Consider the following 20,090-nt stretch of genomic DNA (forward strand, 5'->3'; position numbering starts at 1 on the left):
GCTGCTCTCATCGGAAACTCATTCTACTGATTCAAACTCCAACCATAGATAGACTGAGGCCAGACACCAGAGACTCTGAGAGCAGCCAGCCCAGCAGAGAGGAGACGGGCATAGAAGGAAAACAACACGAGAAGCTCCAAAGTAAAAGCAGAGGATTTTTGGAGTTCTGGTGAACACAGAAAGGGGAAGGGCGGAGATCAGGCCTTGAGGCGCATATGCAAATCCCGAAGCAAGGCTGATCTCTCTGCCCAGGGCACCTTTCCTTAATGGCCCTGGTTGCTTTGTCTATTAGCATTTCAATAACCCATTAGATCTCTGAGGAGGGCCGTTTTTTTTTTTTTTTTTTTTTTTTTTTTTTTTAAATCCTTTTTGCTTTTTCTAAAACAATTACTCTAAGAAGCTCAATACAGAAAGCTTCAAAGAATTGAAATTTGGGCACGTCAAGTCAAGAGCAGAACTAAGAGAGCTCTGAGACAAAAGGCAATAATCCAGTGGCTGAGAAAATTCACTAAACAACACAACTTCCCAAGAAAAGGGGGGCATCCGCTCACAGCCACCATCCTGGTGGACAGGAAACACTCCTGCCCATCGCCAGCCCCATAGCCCAGAGCTGCCCCAGACAACCCAGTGTGACGGAAGTGCTTCAAATAACAGGCACACACCACAAAACTGGGCGTGGACATTAGCCTTCCCTTCAACCTCAGCTGAATGTCCCAGAGCTGGGAAGGGGGAGAAGTGTGAATTAACAGAGCCCCATTCAGCCATCATTTGAGCAGACTGGGAGCCTCCCAACACAGCCCAGCAGCCCAGAACTGCCCTGGGGGGACGGCACTCACCTGTGACATAGCACAGTCATCCCTCAACAGAGGACCCGGGGTGCACAGCCTGGAAGAGGGGCCCACTTGCAAGTCTCAGGAGCCATACGCCAATACCAAAGACTTGTGGGTCAGTGGCAGAGACAAACTGTGGCAGGACTGAACTGAAGGATTAGACTATTGCAGTAGCTTTAAAACTCTAGGATCATCAGGGAGATTTGATTGTTAGGGCCACCCCCCCTCCCCGACTGCCCAGAAACACGCCCCACATACAGGGCAGGCAACACCAACTACACACGCAAGCTTGGGACACCAATTGGGCCCCACAAGACTCACTCCCCCACTCACCAAAAAGGCTAAGCGGGGGAGATCTGGCTTGTGGAGAACAGGTGGCTCGTGGACGCCACCTGCTGGTTAGTTAGAGAAAGTGTACTCCACGAAGCTGTAGATCTGATAAATTAGAGATAAGGACTTCAACTGGTCTACAAACCCTAAAAGAACCCTATCAAGGTCAGCAAATGCCACGAGGCCAAAAACAACAGAAAATTATAAAGCATATGAAAAAACCAGACGATATGGATAACCCAAGCCCAAGCACCCAAATCAAAAGACCAGAAGAGACACACCTAGAGCAGCTACTCAAAGAACTAAAGATGAACAATGAGACCCTAGTACGGGATATGAAGGAAATCAAGAAGACCCTAGAAGAGCATAAAGAAGACATTGCAAGACTAAATAAAAAAATGGATGATCTTATGGAAATTAAAGAAACTGTTGACCAAATTAAAAAGATTCTGGACACTCATAGTACAAGACTAGAGGAAGTTGAACAACGAATCAGTGACCTGGAAGATGACAGAATGGAAAATGAAAGCATAAAAGAAAGAATGGGGAAAAAAATTGAAAAACTCGAAATGGACCTCAGGGATATGATAGATAATATGAAACGTCCGAATATAAGACTCATTGGTGTCCCAGAAGGGGAAGAAAAGGATAAAGGTCTAGGAAGAGTATTCAAAGAAATTGTTGGGGAAAACTTCCCAAATCTTCTAAACAACATAAATACACAAATCATAAATGCTCAGCGAACTCCAAATAGAATAAATCCAAAAAAACCCACTCCGAGACATATACTGATCACACTGTCAAACATAGAAGAGAAGGAGCAAGTTCTGAAAGCAGCAAGAGAAAAGCAATTCACCACATACAAAGGAAACAGCATAAGACTAAGTAGTGACTACTCAGCAGCCACCATGGAGGCGAGAAGGCAATGGCACGATATATTTAAAATTCTGAGAGAGAGGAATTTCCAGCCAAGAATACTTTATCCAGCAAAGCTCTCCTTCAAATTTGAGGGAGAGCTTAAATTTTTCACAGACAAAGAAATGCTGAGAGAATTTGCTAACAAGAGACCTGCCCTACTGGAGATACTAAAGGGAGCCCTACAGACAGAGAAACAAAGACAGGACAGAGAGACTTGGAGAAAGGTTCAGTACTAAAGAGATTCGGTATGGGTACAATAAAGGATATTAATAGAGAGAGGGAAAAATATGGCAAACATAATCCAAAGGATAAGATGGCCGATTCAAGAAATGCCTTCACGGTTTTAACGTTGAATGTAAATGGATTAAACTCCCCAATTAAAAGATACAGATTCGCAGAATGGATCAAAAAAAAATGAACCATCAATATGTTGCATACAAGAGACTCATCTTAGACACAGGGACACAAAGAAACTGAAAGTGAAAGGATGGAAAAAAATATTTCATGCAAGCTACAGCCAAAAGAAAGCAGGTGTAGCAATATTAATCTCAGATAAAATAGACTTCAAATGCAGGGATGTTTTGAGAGACAAAGAAGGCCACTACATACTAATAAAAGGGGCAATTCAGCAAGAAGAAATAACAATCGTAAATGTCTATGCACCCAATCAAGGTGCCACAAAATACATGAGAGAAACATTGGCAAAACTAAAGGAAGCAATTGATGTTTCCACAATAATTGTGGGAGACTTCAACACATCACTCTCTCCTATAGATAGATCAACCAGACAGAAGACCAATAAGGAAATTGAAAACCTAAACAATCTGATAAATGAATTAGATCTAACAGACATCTACAGGACATTACATCCCAAATCACCAGGATACACATACTTTTCTAGTGCTCACGGAACTTTCTCCAGAATAGATCATATGCTGGGACATAAAACAAGCCTCAATAAATTTAAAAAGATTGAAATTATTCAAAGCACATTCTCTGACCACAATGGAATACAATTAGAAGTCAATAACCATCAGAGACTTAGAAAATTCACAAATACCTGGAGGTTAAACAACACACTCCTAAACAATCAGTGGGTTAAAGAAGAAATAGCAAGAGAAATTGCTAAATATATAGAGACGAATGAAAATGAGAACACAACATACCAAAACCTATGGGATGCAGCAAAAGCAGTGCTAAGGGGGAAATTTATAGCACTAAACGCATATATTAAAAAGGAAGAAAGAGCCAAAATCAAAGAACTAATGGATCAACTGAAGAAGCTAGAAAATGAACAGCAAACCAATCCTAAACCAAGTAGAAGAAAAGAAATAACAAGGATTAAAGCAGAAATAAATGACATAGAGAACAAAAAAACAATAGAAAGGATAAATATCACCAAAAGTTGGTTCTTTGAGAAGATCAACAAGATTGACAAGCCCCTAGCTAGACTGACAAAATCAAAAAGAGAGAAGACCCATATAAACAAAATAATGAATGAAAAAGGTGACATAACTGCAGATCCTGAAGAAATTAAAAAAATTATAAGAGGATATTATGAACAACTGTATGGCAACAAACTGGATAATGTAGAAGAAATGGACAATCTCCTGGAAACATATGAACAACCTAGACTGACCAGAGAAGAAATAGAAGACCTCAACCAACCCATCACAAGCAAAGAGATCCAATCAGTCATCAAAAATCTTCCCACAAATAAATGCCCAGGGCCAGATGGCTTCACAGGGGAATTCTACCAAACTTTCCAGAAAGAACTGACACCAATCTTACTCAAACTCTTTCAAAACATTGAAAAAAATGGAACACTACCTAACTCATTTTATGAAGCTAACATCAATCTAATACCAAAACCAGGCAAAGATGCTACAAAAAAGGAAAACTACCGGCCAATCTCCCTAATGAATATAGATGCAAAAATCCTCAACAAAATACTTGCAAATCGAATCCAAAGACACATTAAAAAAATCATACACCATGACCAAGTGGGGTTCATTCCAGGCATGCAAGGATGGTTCAACATCAGAAAAACAATCAATGTATTACAACACATTAAAAACTCGAAAGGGAAAAATCAATTGATCATCTCAATAGATGCTGAAAAAGCATTTGACAAAATCCAACATCCCTTTTTGATAAAAACACTTCAAAGGTAGGAATTGAAGGAAACTTCCTCAACATGATAAAGAGCATATATGAAAAACCCACAGCCAGCATAGTACTCAATGGTGAGAGACTGAAAGCCTTCCCTCTAAGATCAGGAACAAGACAAGGATGCCCGCTGTCACCACTGTTATTCAACATTGTGCTGGAAGTGCTAGCCAGGGCAATCCGGCAAGACAAAGAAATAAAAGGCATCCAAATTGGAAAAGAAGAAGTAAAACTGTCATTGTTTGCAGATGATATGATCTTATATCTAGAAAACCCTGAGAAATCAACGATACACCTACTAGAGCTAATAAACAAATTTAGCAAAGTAGCGGGATACAAGATTAATGCACATAAGTCAGTAATGTTTCTATATGCTAGAAATGAACAAACTGAAGAGACACTCAAGAAAAAGATACCATTTTCAATAGCAACTAAAAAAATCAAGTACCTAGGAATCAACTTAACCAAAGATGTAAAAGACCTATACAAAGAAAACTACATAACTCTACTAAAAGAAATAGAAGGGGACCTTAAAAGATGGAAAAATATTCCATGTTCATGGATAGGAAGGCTAAATGTCATTAAGATGTCAATTCTACCCAAACTCATCTACAGATTCAATGCAATCCCAATCAAAATTCCAACAACCTACTTTGCAGACTTGGAAAAGCTAGTTATCAAATTTATTTGGAAAGGGAAGATGCCTCGAATTGCTAAAGACACTCTAAAAAAGAAAAACGAAGTGGGAGGACTTACACTCCCTGACTTTGAAGCTTATTATAAAGCCACAGTTGCCAAGACAGCATGGTACTGGCACAAAGATAGACATATAGATCAATGGAATCGAATTGAGAATCCAGAGATAGACCCTCAGATCTATGGCCGACTGATCTTTGATAAGGCCCCCAAAGTCACCGAACTGAGCCATAATGGTCTTTTCAACAAATGGGGCTGGGAGAGTTGGATATCCATATCCAAAAGAATGAAAGAGGACCCCTACCTCACCCCCTACACAAAAATTAACTCAAAATGGACCAAAGATCTCAATATAAAAGAAAGTACCATAAAACTCCTAGAAGATAATGTAGGAAAACATCTTCAAGACCTTGTATTAGGAGGCCACTTCCTAGACTTTACACCCAAAGCACAAGCAACAAAAGAGAAAATAGATAAATGGGAACTCCTCAAGCTTAGAAGTTTCTGCACCTCAAAGGAATTTCTCAAAAAGGTAAAGAGGCAGCCAACTCAATGGGAAAAAATTTTTGGAAACCATGTATCTGACAAAAGACTGATATCTTGCATATACAAAGAAATCCTACAACTCAACGACAATAGTACAGACAGCCCAATTATAAAATGGGCAAAAGATATGAAAAGACAGTTCTCTGAAGAGGAAATACAAATGACCAAGAAACACATGAAAAAATGTTCAGCTTCACTAGCTATTAGAGAGATGCAAATTAAGACCACAATGAGATACCATCTAACACCGGTTAGAATGGCTGCCATTAAACAAACAGGAAACTACAAATGCTGGAGGGGATGTGGAGAAATTGGAACTCTTATTCATTGTTGGTGGGACTGTATAATGGTTCAGCCTCTCTGGAAGTCAGTCTGGCAGTTCCTTAGAAAACTAGATATAGAGCTACCATTCGATCCAGCGATTGCACTCCTCGGTATATACCCGGAAGATCGGAAAGCAGTGACACGAACAGATATCTGCACGCCAATGTTCATAGCAGCATTATTCACAATTGCCAAGAGATGGAAACAACCCAAATGTCCTTCAACAGATGAGTGGATAAATAAAATGTGGTATATACACACGATGGAATACTACGCGGCAGTAAGAAGGAACGATCTGGTGAAACATATGACAACATGGATGAACCTTGAAGACATAATGCTGAGCGAAATAAGCCAGGCACAAAAAGAGAAATATTATATGCTAATACAAGGTCTTGAAGATGTTTTCCTACATTATCTTCTAGGAGTTTTATGGTACTTTCTTTTATATTGAGATCTTTGGTCCATTTTGAGTTAATTTTTGTGTAGGGGGTGAGGTAGGGGTCCTCTTTCATTCTTTTGGATATGGATATCCAACTCTCCCAGCCCCATTTGTTGAAAAGACCATTATGACTCAGTTCAGTGACTTTGGGGGCCTTATCAAAGATCAGTCGGCCATAGATCTGAGGGTCTATTTCTGAATTCTCAATTCAATTCCATTGATCTATATGTCTATCTTTGTGCCAGTACCATGCTGTTTTGGCAACTGTGGCTTTATAATAAGCTTCAAAGTCAGGGAGTGTAAGTCCTCCCGCTTTGTTTTTCTTTTTTAGAGTGTCTTTAGCAATTCGAGGCATCTTCCCTTTCCAAATAAATTTGATAACTAGCTTTTCCAAGTCTGCAAAGTAGGTTGTTGGAATTTTGATTGGGATTGCATTGAATCTGTAGATGAGTTTGGGTAGAATTGACATCTTAATGACATTTAGCCTTCCTATCCATGAACATGGAATATTTTTCCATCTTTTAAGGTCCCCTTCTATTTCTTTTGGTAGAGTTATGTAGTTTTCTTTGTATATGTCTTTTACATCTTTGGTTTTTTCCTAGGTACTTGATTTTTTTAGTTGCTATTGAAAATGGTATCTTTTTCTTGAGTGTCTCTTCAGTTTGTTCATTTCTAGCATATAGAAACATTACTGACTTATGTGCATTAACCTTGTATCCCGCTACTTTGCTAAATTTGTTTATTAGCTCTAGTAGCTGTATCGTCGATTTCTCAGGGTTTTCTAGATATAAGATCATATCATCTGCAAACAATGACAGTTTTACTTCTTCTTTTCCAATTTGGATGCCTTTTATTTCTTTGTCTTTCCGGATTGCCCTGGCTAGCACTTCCAGCACAATGTTGAATAACAGTGGTGACAGCGGGCATCCTTGTCTTGTTCCTGATCTTAGAGGGAAGGCTTTCAGTCTCTCACCATTGAGTACTATGCTGGCTGTGGGTTTTTCATATATGCTCTTTATCATGTTGAGGAAGTTTCCTTCAATTCCTACCTTTTGAAATGTTTTTATCAAAAAGGGATGTTGGATTTTGTCAAATGCTTTTTCAGCATCTATTGAGATGATCAATTGATTTTTCCCTTTTGACTTGTTAATGTGTTGTAATACATTGATTGATTTTCTTATGTTTAACCATCCTTGCATGCCTGGAATGAACCCCACTTGGTTATGGTGTATGATTTTTTTAATGTGTCTTTGGATTCGATTTGCAAGTATTTTGTTGAGGATTTTTGCATCTATATTCATTAGGGAGATTGGCCGGTAGTTTTCCTTTTTTGTGGCATCTTTGCCTGGTTTTGGTATTAGATTGATGTTAGCTTCATAAAATGAGTTAGGTAGTGTTCCATTTTCTTCAATGTTTTGAAAGAGTTTGAGTAAGATTGGTGTCAGTTCTTTCTGGAAAGTTTGGTAGAATTCCCCTGTGAAGCCATCTGGCCCTGGGCATTTATTTGTGGGAAGATTTTTGATGACTAATTGGATCTCTTTGCTTGTGATGGGTTGGTTGAGGTCTTCTATTTCTTCTCTGGTCAGTCTAGGTTGTTCATATGTTTCCAGGAAATTGTCCATTTCCTCTACATTATCCAGTTTGTTGCCATACAGTTGTTCATAGTATCCTCTTATAATTTTTTTAATTTCTTCAGGATCTGCAGTTATGTCACCTTTTTCATTCATTATTTTGTTTATATGGGTCTTCTCTCTTTTTGATTTTGTCAGTCTAGCTAGAGGCTTGTCAATCTTGTTGATCTTCTCAAAGAACCAACTTTTGGTGATATTTATCCTCTCTATTGTTTTTTTGTTCTCTATGTCATTTATTTCTGCTCTAATCCTTGTTATTTCTTTTCTTGTACTTGGTTTAGGATTGGTTTGCTGTTCATTTTCTAGCTTCTTCAGTTGATCCATTAGTTCTTTGATTTTGGCTCTTTCTTCCTTTTTAATATATGGGTTTAGTGCTATAAATTTCCCTCTTAGCACTGCTTTTGCTGCATCCCATAGGTTTTGGTATGTTGTGTTCTCATTTTTATTCGTCTCTATATATTTAGCAATTTCTCTTGCTGTTTCTTCTTTAACCCACTGATTGTTTAGGAGTGTGTTGTTTAACCTCCAGGTATTTGTGAATTTTCTAAGTCTCTGATGGTTATTGACTTCTAATTGTATTCCATTGTGGTCAGAGAATGTGCTTTGAATAATTTCAGTCTTTTTAAATTTATTGAGGCTTGTTTTATGTCCCAGCATATGATCTATTCTGGAGAAAGTTCCGTGAGCACTAGAAAAGTATGTGTATCCTGGTGATTTGGGATGTAATGTCCTGTATATGTCTGTTAAATCTAATTCATTTAACAGATTGTTTAGGTTTTCAGTTTCCTTATTGGTCTTCTGTCTGGTTGATCTATCCATAGGAGAGAGTGATGTGTTGAAGTCTCCCACAATTATTGTGGAAACATCAATTGCTTCCTTTAGTTTTGCCAGTGTTTCTCTCATGTATTTTGTGGCACCTTGATTGGGTGCATAGATATTTACGATTGTTATTTCTTCTTGCTGAATTTCCCCTTTTATTAGTATGTAGTGGCCTTCTTTGTCTCTCAGAACATCCCTGCATTTGAAGTCTATTTTATCTGAGATTAATATTGCTACACCTGCTTTCTTTTGGCTGTAGCTTGCATGAAATATTTTTTTCCATCCTTTCACTTTCAGTTTCTTTGTGTCCCTGTGTCTAAGATGAGTCTCTTGTATGCAACATATTGATGGTTCATTTTTTTTGATCCATTCTGCGAATCTATATCTTTTAATTGGGGAGTTTAATCCATTTACATTCAACGTTATAACCGTGAAGGCATTTCTTGAATCAGCCATCTTGTCCTTTGGTTTATGTTTGTCATATTTTTCCCCTCTGTCTATTAATATCCTTTATTGTACCCATACCGAATCTCTTTAGTAATGAACCTTTCTCCAAGTGTCTCTGTCCTTTCTTTGTTTCTCTGTCTGTAGGGCTCCCTTGAGTATCTCCAGTAGGGCAGGTCTCTTGTTAGCAAATTCTCTCAGCATTTGTTTGTCTGTGAAAAATTTAAGCTCTCCCTCCAATTTGAAGGAGAGCTTTTCTGGATAAAGTATTCTTGGCTGGAAATTTTTCTCACTCAGAATTTTAAATATATCATGCCACTACCTTCTCGCCTCCGTGGTGGCTGCTGAGTAGTCACTACTTAGTCTTATGCTGTTTCCTTTGTATGTGGTGAATTGCTTTTCTCTTGCTGCTTTCAGAACTTGCTCCTTCTCTTCTGTGTTTGACAGTGTGATCAGTATATGTCTCGGAGTGGGTTTATTTGTATTTATTCTATTTGGAGTTCGCTGAGCATTTATGATTTGTGTATTTATGTTGTTTAGAAGATTTGGGAAGTTTTCCCCAACAATTTCTTTGAATACTCTTCCTAGACCTTTACCCTTTTCTTCCCCTTCTGGGACACCAATGAGTCTTATATTCGGACGTTTCATATTATCTATCATATCCCTGAGGTCCATTTCGATTTTTTCAATTTTTTTCCCCATTCTTTTATGCTTTCATTTTCCATTCTGTCATCTTCTAGGTCACTGATTCGTTGTTCAACTTCCTCTAATCTTGTACTATGAGTGTCTAGAATCTTTTTAATTGGTCAACAGTTTCTTTAATTTCCATAAGATCATCCATTTTTTTATTTAGTCTTGCAATGTCTTCTTTATGCTGTTCTAGGGTCTTCTTGATTTCCTTTGTATCCCGTACTATGGTCTCATTGTTCATCTTTAGTTCTTTGAGTAGCTGCTCTAGGTGCTGTGTCTCTTCTGGTCTTTTGATTTGGGTGCTTGGGCTTGGGTTATCCATATCGTCTGGTTTTTTCATATGCTTTATAATTTTCTGTTGTTTTTGGCCTCTTGGCATTTGCTGAACTTGATAGGGTTCTTTTAGGATGTGTAGACCAATTGAAGTCCTTATCTCTAATTTATCAGATCTACAGCTTCGTGGAGTACACTTTCTCTAACTAACCAGCAGGTGGCGTCCACGAGCCACCTGTTCTCCACAAGCCAGTTCTCCCCTGCTTAGCCTTTGTGGTGAGTGGGGGAGTGAGTTTTGTGGGGTCCAATTGGTGTACCAAGCTTGCGTGTGTTGTTCGTGTTGCCTGCCCTGTATATGGAGCGTGTTTCTGGGCAGTCAGGGAGGGGGGGTGGCCCTAACAATCAAATCTCCCTGGTGATCCTAGAGTTTTAAAGCTGCTGCAATAGTCTAATCCTTCAGTTCAGTCCTGCCACAGTTTGTCTCTGCCTCTGACCCACAAATCCTTGGTATTGGCTTATGGCTCCTGAGACTTGCAAGTGGTCCCCTCTTCCAGGCTGTGCACCCCGGGTCCTCTGATGAGGGATGACTGTGCTATGTCACAGGTGAGTGCCGTCCCCCCAGGGCAGTTCTGGGCTGCTGGGCTGTGTAGGGAGGCTCCCAGTCTGCTGAAATGATGGCTGAATGGGGCTTTGTCAATTCACACTGCTCCACCTTCCCAAGTCTGGGACAATCAGCTGAGGTTGCAGGGAAGGCTAATGTCCACGCCCAGTTTTGTGGTGTGTGCCTGTTATTTGAAGCCCTTCCGTCACACTGGGTTGTCTGGGGGCAGCTCTGGGTTATGGGGCTGGCGATGGGCAGGAGTGTTTCCTGTCCACCAGGATGATGGCTGTGAGCGGACACCCCCCTTTTCTTGGGAAGTTGTGGTGTTTAGTGAATTTTCTCAGCCACTGGATTATTGCCTTTTGTCTCAGAGCTCTCTTAGTTCTGCTCTTGACTTGACCTGCCCAAATTGCAAGTCTTTGAAGCTTTCTGTATTGGGCTTCTTAGAGTAATTGTTTTAGAAAAAGTGAAAAGGATTAAAAAAAAAAAAAAAAAAAAAGGGCCCTCCTCAGAGATCTAATGGGTTATTGAAATGCTAAGAGACAAAGCAACCAGGGCCATTAAGGAAAGGTCCACAGGGCAGAGAGATCAGCTTTTCTTCGGGATTTGCATATGCGCCTCAGGGCCTGAGCGCTGCCCTTCCCCTTTCTATGTTCACCAGAACTCCAAAAATCCTCCGCTTTTATTTTGGAGTTTTTCGTGTTGTTTTTTTTCTATGCCTGTCTCCTCTCTGCTGGGCTGGCTGCTCTCAGATTCTCTGGTGTCTGGTCTCAGTCTGTCTATGGTTGGAGTTTGGATCAGTAGAATAAGTTTCCGATAAGGACTGCCACTGCAGTTCTCCCTTTTCCTTCCCGGAGCTGACAGCCCCTCCTCCCACGGGACTGAGCCTGGCAGGGAGGGGCGCGGGTCCCCTGGTCGCAAAAACTTACAGATTTCGCTGATCTCAGCAGTTCCACGTTTTCATGAGTGTTGTATGAAGTATGCCCAAAGTCGGATTGCTCTGTGGTGTCCAGTCCACGCAGTTCCTGGCTTTCTACCTACTTTCATGGAGGAGTAACTAAAACATACAGCTCACCAGTCCGCCATCTTGCCCCGCCTCCACTCTATTTACATTTATAATCACTACTGATAATACAAGTCTTTCTTCTGCCATTTTGTTATTTAGTCTTTGTAAGTTTTATATCTTTTTTGTCCCCTCACTTTTAGTGCTTACTTTTATATTTCTTGGATGTTTTATGTTGTACGGTATTGAGTGCCTTCGCAGTTGTGTCTGGATATATTTTTCATCTGTTTTCCTTGTGGTTATCATGGGTTTAAAATTTAACATCCTAAATATGTAACAGCCCTTTTTGATTTAACACAACTTAACTTTATTAGCATGCACATTTTTCCTATACCCCTCTCTCCTCCACTTTTTTTTTTTGTACTTATTACCACTTTTATCTTTGTACATTGTATGCTCAAAATCATGGATTTATCATTACTTTTTTTGTATTTGCATTTTAGCCCTTATGTGAATTACGAAATGGAGGTTACATACCAAATAATGCACTACAATATTTTTGGCATTTATAATTACCCTAATAGTAATTAGGGTAATTATAAATTATTTCTTTATTTCTTCATGCCTCTTTGAATCACTGTTTTTAGTGTCCTTTCCTTTCAGTCTGAGGAACTCCCTTTAGCATTGCTTGTAGGGCAAGTCTAGTGGTGATGAACTTCTTGCCTTTGTTTATCCAAGAATGTCCTAATCTCACCCTTGTTTTTCAAAGAAAGTTGCGTCAGATAGAAAATTGTTGACTGGTGGTTTTCTTTCAGCACTTTGCTTTTTCTAATTGTTTCAAATCTGTGAGATCATACAATATTTGTCCTTTGTGTTTGGCTTATTTCACTCAGCACGATGTCTTCAGGATCCATCCATGTTATCTCATGTATCGGGTCTTCATTCCTTTTTATGCGTCAGTAATATTTGATTGTATGTATATACTGCATTTTATTTACTCATTCATTGATTTGTGGACACTTGTGTTGCTTCTGTCTTTTGACAGTTGTGGATAATGTTGCTGTGAACATCAGTGTACAAACAACTGTTTGAGTCCCTGCTGTCTGTTCTTTGGGTTTATGCCTAGTAGTGCAATTGCTGGGTCATATGGAGTTCTGTACTTAGCTTTCTGAGAAACTAAAAAAACTGTCTTTCACAGCGTCTGTACCATTTTACATTGCCACCAGCAATGAATGAGTGTTTCTATTTGTCTACATCTTTCCAAAACTTGTCATTTCTGATTTTTAGTAGCACGCATTCTAATCAGTTTGAAGATCCTACTGCTTTTTTTTTCCCTTTAATGCAGTGAAAGATATATTCTTTAATGTGAGATATATTCACACGCCATGCAAACCATCCAAAATATACAGTCCGTGGCTCACAGTCAGCATGTAGTTGTGCATACATCACCATGATCAATTTTAGAACATTTTCATTACTTCAGGAAAGAAATAAAAATTAAAAAAGAAAACCCCAAATCCTTCTATACCTTTTATTCTGCCCCCCCCCCATTATTGACCCATAGTATTGGTGTGGTACATTTGTTAACTGGTGATGAAAGAAAATTAAGCTATTATTGTTATCTATAGTCCATAGTTTGTAGTAGATATCTTTCTCCCCATATACCGCTCTATTATTAACTCTTTGTAATAGTGTCATACATTTATTCTAGTTCATGAAAGAACTTTTTATATTTGTACAGTTCATCAGTCATTGTCTACCACAAGATTCACTATGTTATACATTCCCATGTTTTGACCTCCAACATTGCTTCTGATGACATACATGACTCTAAACTTCCTGTTTCCTCACACAATTAAGTATTGTTAATTATTCTCACAATAATGTGCTACTGTCACTCTATCCATTTCCAAACATTTAAATTTAACTAAACATTCTGAACATATTAAGCAGCCACTCTCCATTCTTTGCCTTATTCTATATCCCATTAACCCATATTCTATATTTTACGTTTATAAGTTTACATATTATAATTGGTTCGTATCAGTGAGATCATACAATATTTGTAATTTTGTGTGACTTATTTCACTTAACTTAATGTCCTCAAGGTTTGTCCATGTTGCCCCATGCTTCAGGACTTCATTCCTTCTTACTGCTGAATAATATTGCATCATATGTGTATACCATATTTTGTTTAACCATTCATCTGTTTTTGGACACTTGGATTGTTTCCATCTTTTGGCAATTGTCAATAGTGCCCCTATGAATACCATTGCAAAAATGTCTGTTCACATCCCTGCTTTTGGATCTTCTGGGTATATTCTGAGTAGCGATCCTACTCCTTTTAAATAGCCTTTTTCTTGATTTGGCACTTACCCTGTAACTACAGTTCTTAAACTGTTGTCTGGAGTTTCTGAGAAAGCTGTTTTTGCCAGTTCTTACTGATTGTTTTTTAAACCTCTCTGGGGAGACAGAGCTCTGAAGTTTCCAATTTCACCATCTTGATCAGGGTGGAGCTAAATTTAGTTTGTGAGTACTTCTCAGTCACCATAGCCCATTTACTTATTTCATTCTTAACTTATTTATGTTTATATACAGCACAGTGTGTAGCATGATGAGTTTTAACAGATGAATATACCTGTGGTAGCTACTACCCAAGACAAGGTATAGAATATTTTCATCACTCCAGAAATGTCCTTCATTTCCCTTTCTGGTCAGTCTCTACTGCTGTCTTCCTGGCCCAAGGCAGCCACTAGTTTAATTTGAATCACCATAGATTGGTCTAGCTTGTCCTACAATGTCTTATTAATGGAATCAGTGTATACTTTTGTGTCTTTAATTTTTTTGTGTCTAAATTCTGTCACTTAGAATGTTTTTGAAATTCATTCATACTATTGCACGTATCAGTAGTTCCTATTAAATTCTGAGTGATGTTCTATTGTGTGACTATACTAAAGTAACTAAAATTGTTTATCCATTCACCTGTTGCTAGACAAATCCATGTTCTTTTGATTTTATGATGTTTTAAAAATAGAAAAACTTTAAGGTTCTTTTCCTTTTTTTTTTTTAAACAGAGGAAAAGCGCCCCTTTGACTTCGATTTTTTTGCCCATTTACTTCAGAAAGTTCTTGCTGAAGAAGAGAAAAGAAAACAAAAATCAGTTAAAAATCACTCTTTAAAAGAGAAGAAATCTTCAAAACAATGGAAAAAGGCAAAAGGTATTTATTTTCAAAGAAATTACACTATTTCCTTAGTAGTAGCACTTGCAATATTCCTTGAGTCTTTGGGAGTTCATATGGCATTCACATAGTTAGGATCATCAAGGCATTCAAGGAGCGAATTGATTTTTCTTTCATCTTCTAGCTATTGGGCCAAAAAGCAAGTTGTTTTAATTAAAAAAATTTTTTAACACTTTATTGTGAAATATAAGATATAGGCAGAAAAGTGATAAATTTCAAAGTATGGTTTAACAAGTAGTTATAGAAGAAATTTCAAAGTTTGGTTTGGGTGACATTTCCACAATTTCAGGTGTTTCTGTCTAGCTGTTCCAATACATTAGAGAATAAAAAGAAATATCTATATAATGATTCAGTAGTCATAATCAATTGTTAAATCCTGTCTTCTCTGTTACAACTGCTCCCTCTCATTTGATCTTTTTCATACTTCAGGGATATTAGGGCAATGACCATTCTAATTTCTTCATTTTGAAAAGGGATGTCAACATTATGGGATAGGGGAATGCACCTAACATATATTCTCTCCAAAATAAACAGTATCTCACAGTATCCTCACTTAGTTGTATAATCGTCACTCACAATTTTAGACAATTTTTGCTGCTCCATAGAGAGAAACAACAGACACAGCCACACTGAAGAGAAAGCCCAAAACACCCGTAACTCTTGTCCCTCCCAATTATTTACCCCTAGTAGTGGTGTGGTACTAGTAAGGTATTCCTGTTAAATATAGTTCATAGCATGAATTAGGTGAAATAAGCAGTTTTCCCCATTAATAATTCTTTGTACAAGTGTCATACCTTTGAAGTAGTTCTTGCAAGGTCTTATTTGTATTTGTAGTGTTAATTTGTGAGATACATGGCTTTAAACAACTTTCAATTACATTCACCTTCAATGTGGAACTATTATAATCCCACTAACGAACTACTATCACTTCTATCTGTTCCCATACATTCAAGTTCAGCCTTGTTGACAAGTCTCTAAATGTTAGGTATATGAGATAACCACTCCCCTTTCTCTAGCTTCTGTCTGTTTCTAGGTCCCCTAAATTCTACACTTTAAGACTCTTAAGTTTACATTTTTAGGGGGTTCATATTAGTGAGTTCTTTTAATATCTGTCCTTTTGTGTCTGGCTTATTTCACTCAACATTATGTCCTCCAGATTCATTCATGTTTTCACATGCACTTGATTTATCAGTAATTCTCTGCCAGACAGAGGTCAAGACTTCCTGCGGGTAAAGCAGTCTTTTTTGACATCTTCAGAGGATTTTGCAGAACAGCTGATTGCCCGAGTGTACTTTCCCTGTTTTCCCAGCAGATGGCGCTCCAGAACCACCTCTTCCTCTGAACCCTGCTTTTCCCTGACTGTGGCATCCTGCTGGGTGGGGTCCAAACCATGTGAAAATCTGCAGGTGTCCATGCATGCTGGAGTCTGCCAACACCAGGGGTTAGGGTGGGGGGTAGGCACTGTGTACCTCAGTGTTAAAATTCGCATAGGGGCACGATGGGTCTGGTGATTTTCAGGCTTTTGAGGGGGATATCCTTGAGCTGTGGGACTGAGATTGTCACCTTCCCCAGCTCTCAGCCAGCTGGTAAGTGCCCTGCTATTCGTGGGCCTACAAGATCCCTGCTTTGTGTGCACCCGCAGGCCTCTGGGATTGGGGAGGAGCTCTTGGTGCTTCTGTGTAGCTCTCTCCCTTCTCCCTGCCTCTTGGTCTGTGGACGCTATGAGTGCCTTGCGCCTCTGAAGATGCAAGCTGCAGAATGGAGTGTCTCTCTCACCTGCTACTTGTTGGATTGGCTCTGCTCTGTGTCCCCTCTCTTCCTGATGGATCTTCCCCAGTCTTCCTCAAAACCAGGCACCCACAGCGGCCTGCCTCAGGATTGGGGGATAGGCACTGCTCCCTGCAGCAAGGTCTCTGCATGACTAAAATAAGTCTATTGGTTCCCGAGTTCCCATGCTGGTGCTCCTGGTTACGAGACTGAGAAGGGTGCATTCCTGAGCTGGTTATGGAGATGAGAGTGTGAGACTGCATAGTTCCTCCCTCATCTGCTCCGGCCAGCATGTAGCAGCCAGCCCAAAGGTGGTCGCAATTAAATTCCTGGTCATTTTCTGCCTTTTCTCTAATGATTCCACAGTGGAGAAGTTAGCTTTGCCTCTCCTATTCCACCATCTTCCTTCCTTTTAAATTTTATAATTGGTATGACTGGACTTCTTGACACCTTTCTAGCATCTAGACCACAGTTATAGGTAATAAAAGGCCATCAGAATTTTGAAATATCAAGTTTCATGTTTTGTTATTTATTATTATTTTCCTTGGGAAAACATCCATTACAAAATCCTAATAGTTTTGTGTTGTGAGTAGATTGTATTGTTTGAACATAACTTCTTTCTGAAAGTTAATGTTGACTTGTACCAGATGCATAATTTTTTACATGGTACCTATATCTGATTTTAGGTTTACATTTTTCTAACTATTTGAGCTCTCAACCATGAGAACAATGTTTAGCTATAACTTAAGAATCTTAGAACTACAGGGCATCTTGTATGTTAGATAGTCCATGCCCTTCTGCATTTGTTTTAATCACACAGAAACAGCCCCAGGGATCCTAAGTTATATTTTGCCAGGGCTCAGTGTATTAGTAAAGTCAGAGACAGGACTCAAACCTAGGAATATGAGAACCTGTGTTCGGGATTTCCTGTGACCATTCTTAAGTTCAGAGTTTCACTAGGAGGACTCAAAGGACCCAGCATATAGTTGTAGTCATAGCTAAGATTTATTACAGCAAAAGGTTACAGAGCAAAATCAGAGGGCTAAGTCTAGGGGATAGCAGACATAAGCTTCCAAGGATCCTCTGTCAGAGTCATACAGGATGCACTTAATTCCATCGGTAACAAATTGTGATAATGTGTGAAATTCTGTCTCTCATGGAAGCTTGTTAGAGAGTAAGTACCCAAGATTTTTATAGATACCCTCTATCTGGTATTTACCAAAATTCCAGATGCCCAGAGAAAAGCATTTGTTCACTTTGAACCGCATCTTTTATACAAATAGTTTAGGCACAGTGAGCTACTCTTATCACTTAAGGTGGTGGGAACTCTTCCAAAATCAAATTCCCAATTGCCAGCTAAGGACCAACCTTGTTAATAGGCCTTTCAAAGGATACCATTCAGGCCTGCTATGATAACTTTTCTGCACAGAGCCAATCTAGAATTTTCTTTCTCTGGAGCATGGCACCTGTATATTTTTAAAAGGAGTATTGGTAGCTGCAAAATTAGTTCATTATTAATCTCTTTTTCCTTGCTATCTATATTCCTATAAGATTAGGATAGATATATTAATTCCTATGATTTATCACGTTATAAGTGGTAGCACAAGTAGCTCATTATCTTTTTTTTCCCACAATTTTTATTCACACACTGTATACAGTCCATCCAAAGTGTGTGGTCAGTGGCTCTCAGGATAATCACAGAGCTGTGCTTTTATCACCATCATTATATCTTATTTAATGTAAGAACTTTTCAGATATACTATTGCAAGTCTCAGAATTTAAAAATTTCTGGTTATTAATCTGATAGAAAATAAATGAGGTCTTATTTTCTCAGTTTTCAAATTTTGTTTTGACTTTTTTTAAAGAAAAATGACATTGAGTTTTATTATATAATTATGTAATTTTACTGTATAACTTATTACATAATTGTTTTTGTTTAGTAAAAATGAGATCATACTATATGTTGTTCTAAACTTAATTTTTTTATTACAACACTGTTTTGAAAATCTTTGTCATTATTTCATATAACCTTACCTCATTGTTATTGGCTGCATGGATTTTTTATGGCATGTATGTATTACAACTTTAGTCATCCTCAATGAGACATTTAAGTTGTCTTTGTTTGCTTATATAAAAAATTTTGTGTTTTTTCTTACAAAAAATACTTGATTACTTAATTTTCTCTCCTTTTAAGAACTTCTCTGCAGATTATTTATAAATTCTTAACCAATTCTCTTTTGCAGTGAAAAAACTTGCCAATAAAGGAGTGAATGATGATCCAGATGAGTCTGTGAGTACTAATATTTCAGACACAGAAGAATCTCAACAGGATGTGCGGACAGTTGAAGAAAAACCACCGTCTCTGACTTTATCGGAACAGGATTCAGAACAGATTGCATTAGAACCAGATCTAAATCAAAAGAAAAGGAGAAGGGAGAATGAAGAAGAAACTGATGAACAGGAAGTAGAAAATCTTTCAGGAAATGCCACTGTTCAGTCAGACTCTTCTATTGGAGAAGAACACAAGAGTAAGTTTCTTTTTTTTTTCTTCCTTCAATTAAATTCAGATTTACTGAGATATATTCACATACCAAACAGTCATCCATGGTGTACAATCAGCTGCTCATAGTACCATCATATAGTTATGCATTCGTCACCCCAATCTATTTTTAAACATTTTCCTTACACCAGAAAGAATAAGAATAAAAAATAAAAGTAAAAAAGAACACCCAAATCATTCCCCCCATCCCACCCTATTTTTCATTTAGTTTTTGTCCCCGTTTTTCTGCTCATCCATCCATACACTGGATAAAGGGCATGTGATCCGCAAGATTTTCATAATCACACTGTCACCCATTGTAAGCTACATTGTCAAGAGATAGAAAGAGGGTAGAAATCAAGTATTTGATGCTGAAGGACTACAGAATGTTCAGCAAGCTTGATTGTATAGATCCAGAAATAGATGGCATAATACTGAGTGATGGTAGCACAATGTTCTAAGTACACTGAACAAAAGTGAGTTTCTTAACGCATTTTAATAGCCCTGTCTTACTTGAGAAGACATGTAATATGCTCTATAACTTCAATACTTTCCTTCTGGATAGTAGAAATTAATAATGTTTATTAATTGGTTTTGTGTTCATGGTACTGTGTTAAACCCTGTTGCTTTTAATTGAAAGAAAAAATCTTATTGTTTAAAAAAAAATAAATTGAAGTGAAGCAGGGAGTTTTTTTAAAAGTTTGTCTGTAAGGTGTATTGCTTCCTATGTACTCTCATTAGCAATGACTGGAAATCATGTGTACATACTTAAATGTATTTTTATATATCTATATTAATAGATCATAGGATTTTATGTTTGATTTCTATA

The 20,090-nt window shown here is 38.1% G+C and overlaps 1 protein-coding gene across 3 annotated transcripts in view; it reads left to right on the plus strand.

Annotated features, from left to right (window-relative positions):
- Positions 1 to 20,090, plus strand: part of BDP1 (B double prime 1, subunit of RNA polymerase III transcription initiation factor IIIB) — a 188,374-nt gene that overhangs the window by 39,163 nt on the left and 129,121 nt on the right. For all 3 annotated transcript variants that reach the window (XM_037800829.1, XM_037800830.1, XM_037800831.1), the window contains exons 9-10: positions 14,791 to 14,934; positions 18,966 to 19,250. In XM_037800829.1, the coding sequence (XP_037656757.1) occupies positions 14,791 to 14,934; positions 18,966 to 19,250 (429 nt within the window). The remainder of the gene's footprint in view (positions 1 to 14,790; positions 14,935 to 18,965; positions 19,251 to 20,090) is intronic.

Source organism: Choloepus didactylus, chromosome 13 (genome assembly GCF_015220235.1).
Source record: "Choloepus didactylus isolate mChoDid1 chromosome 13, mChoDid1.pri, whole genome shotgun sequence".
NCBI classification, from domain to species: Eukaryota; Metazoa; Chordata; class Mammalia; order Pilosa; family Megalonychidae; genus Choloepus; species Choloepus didactylus.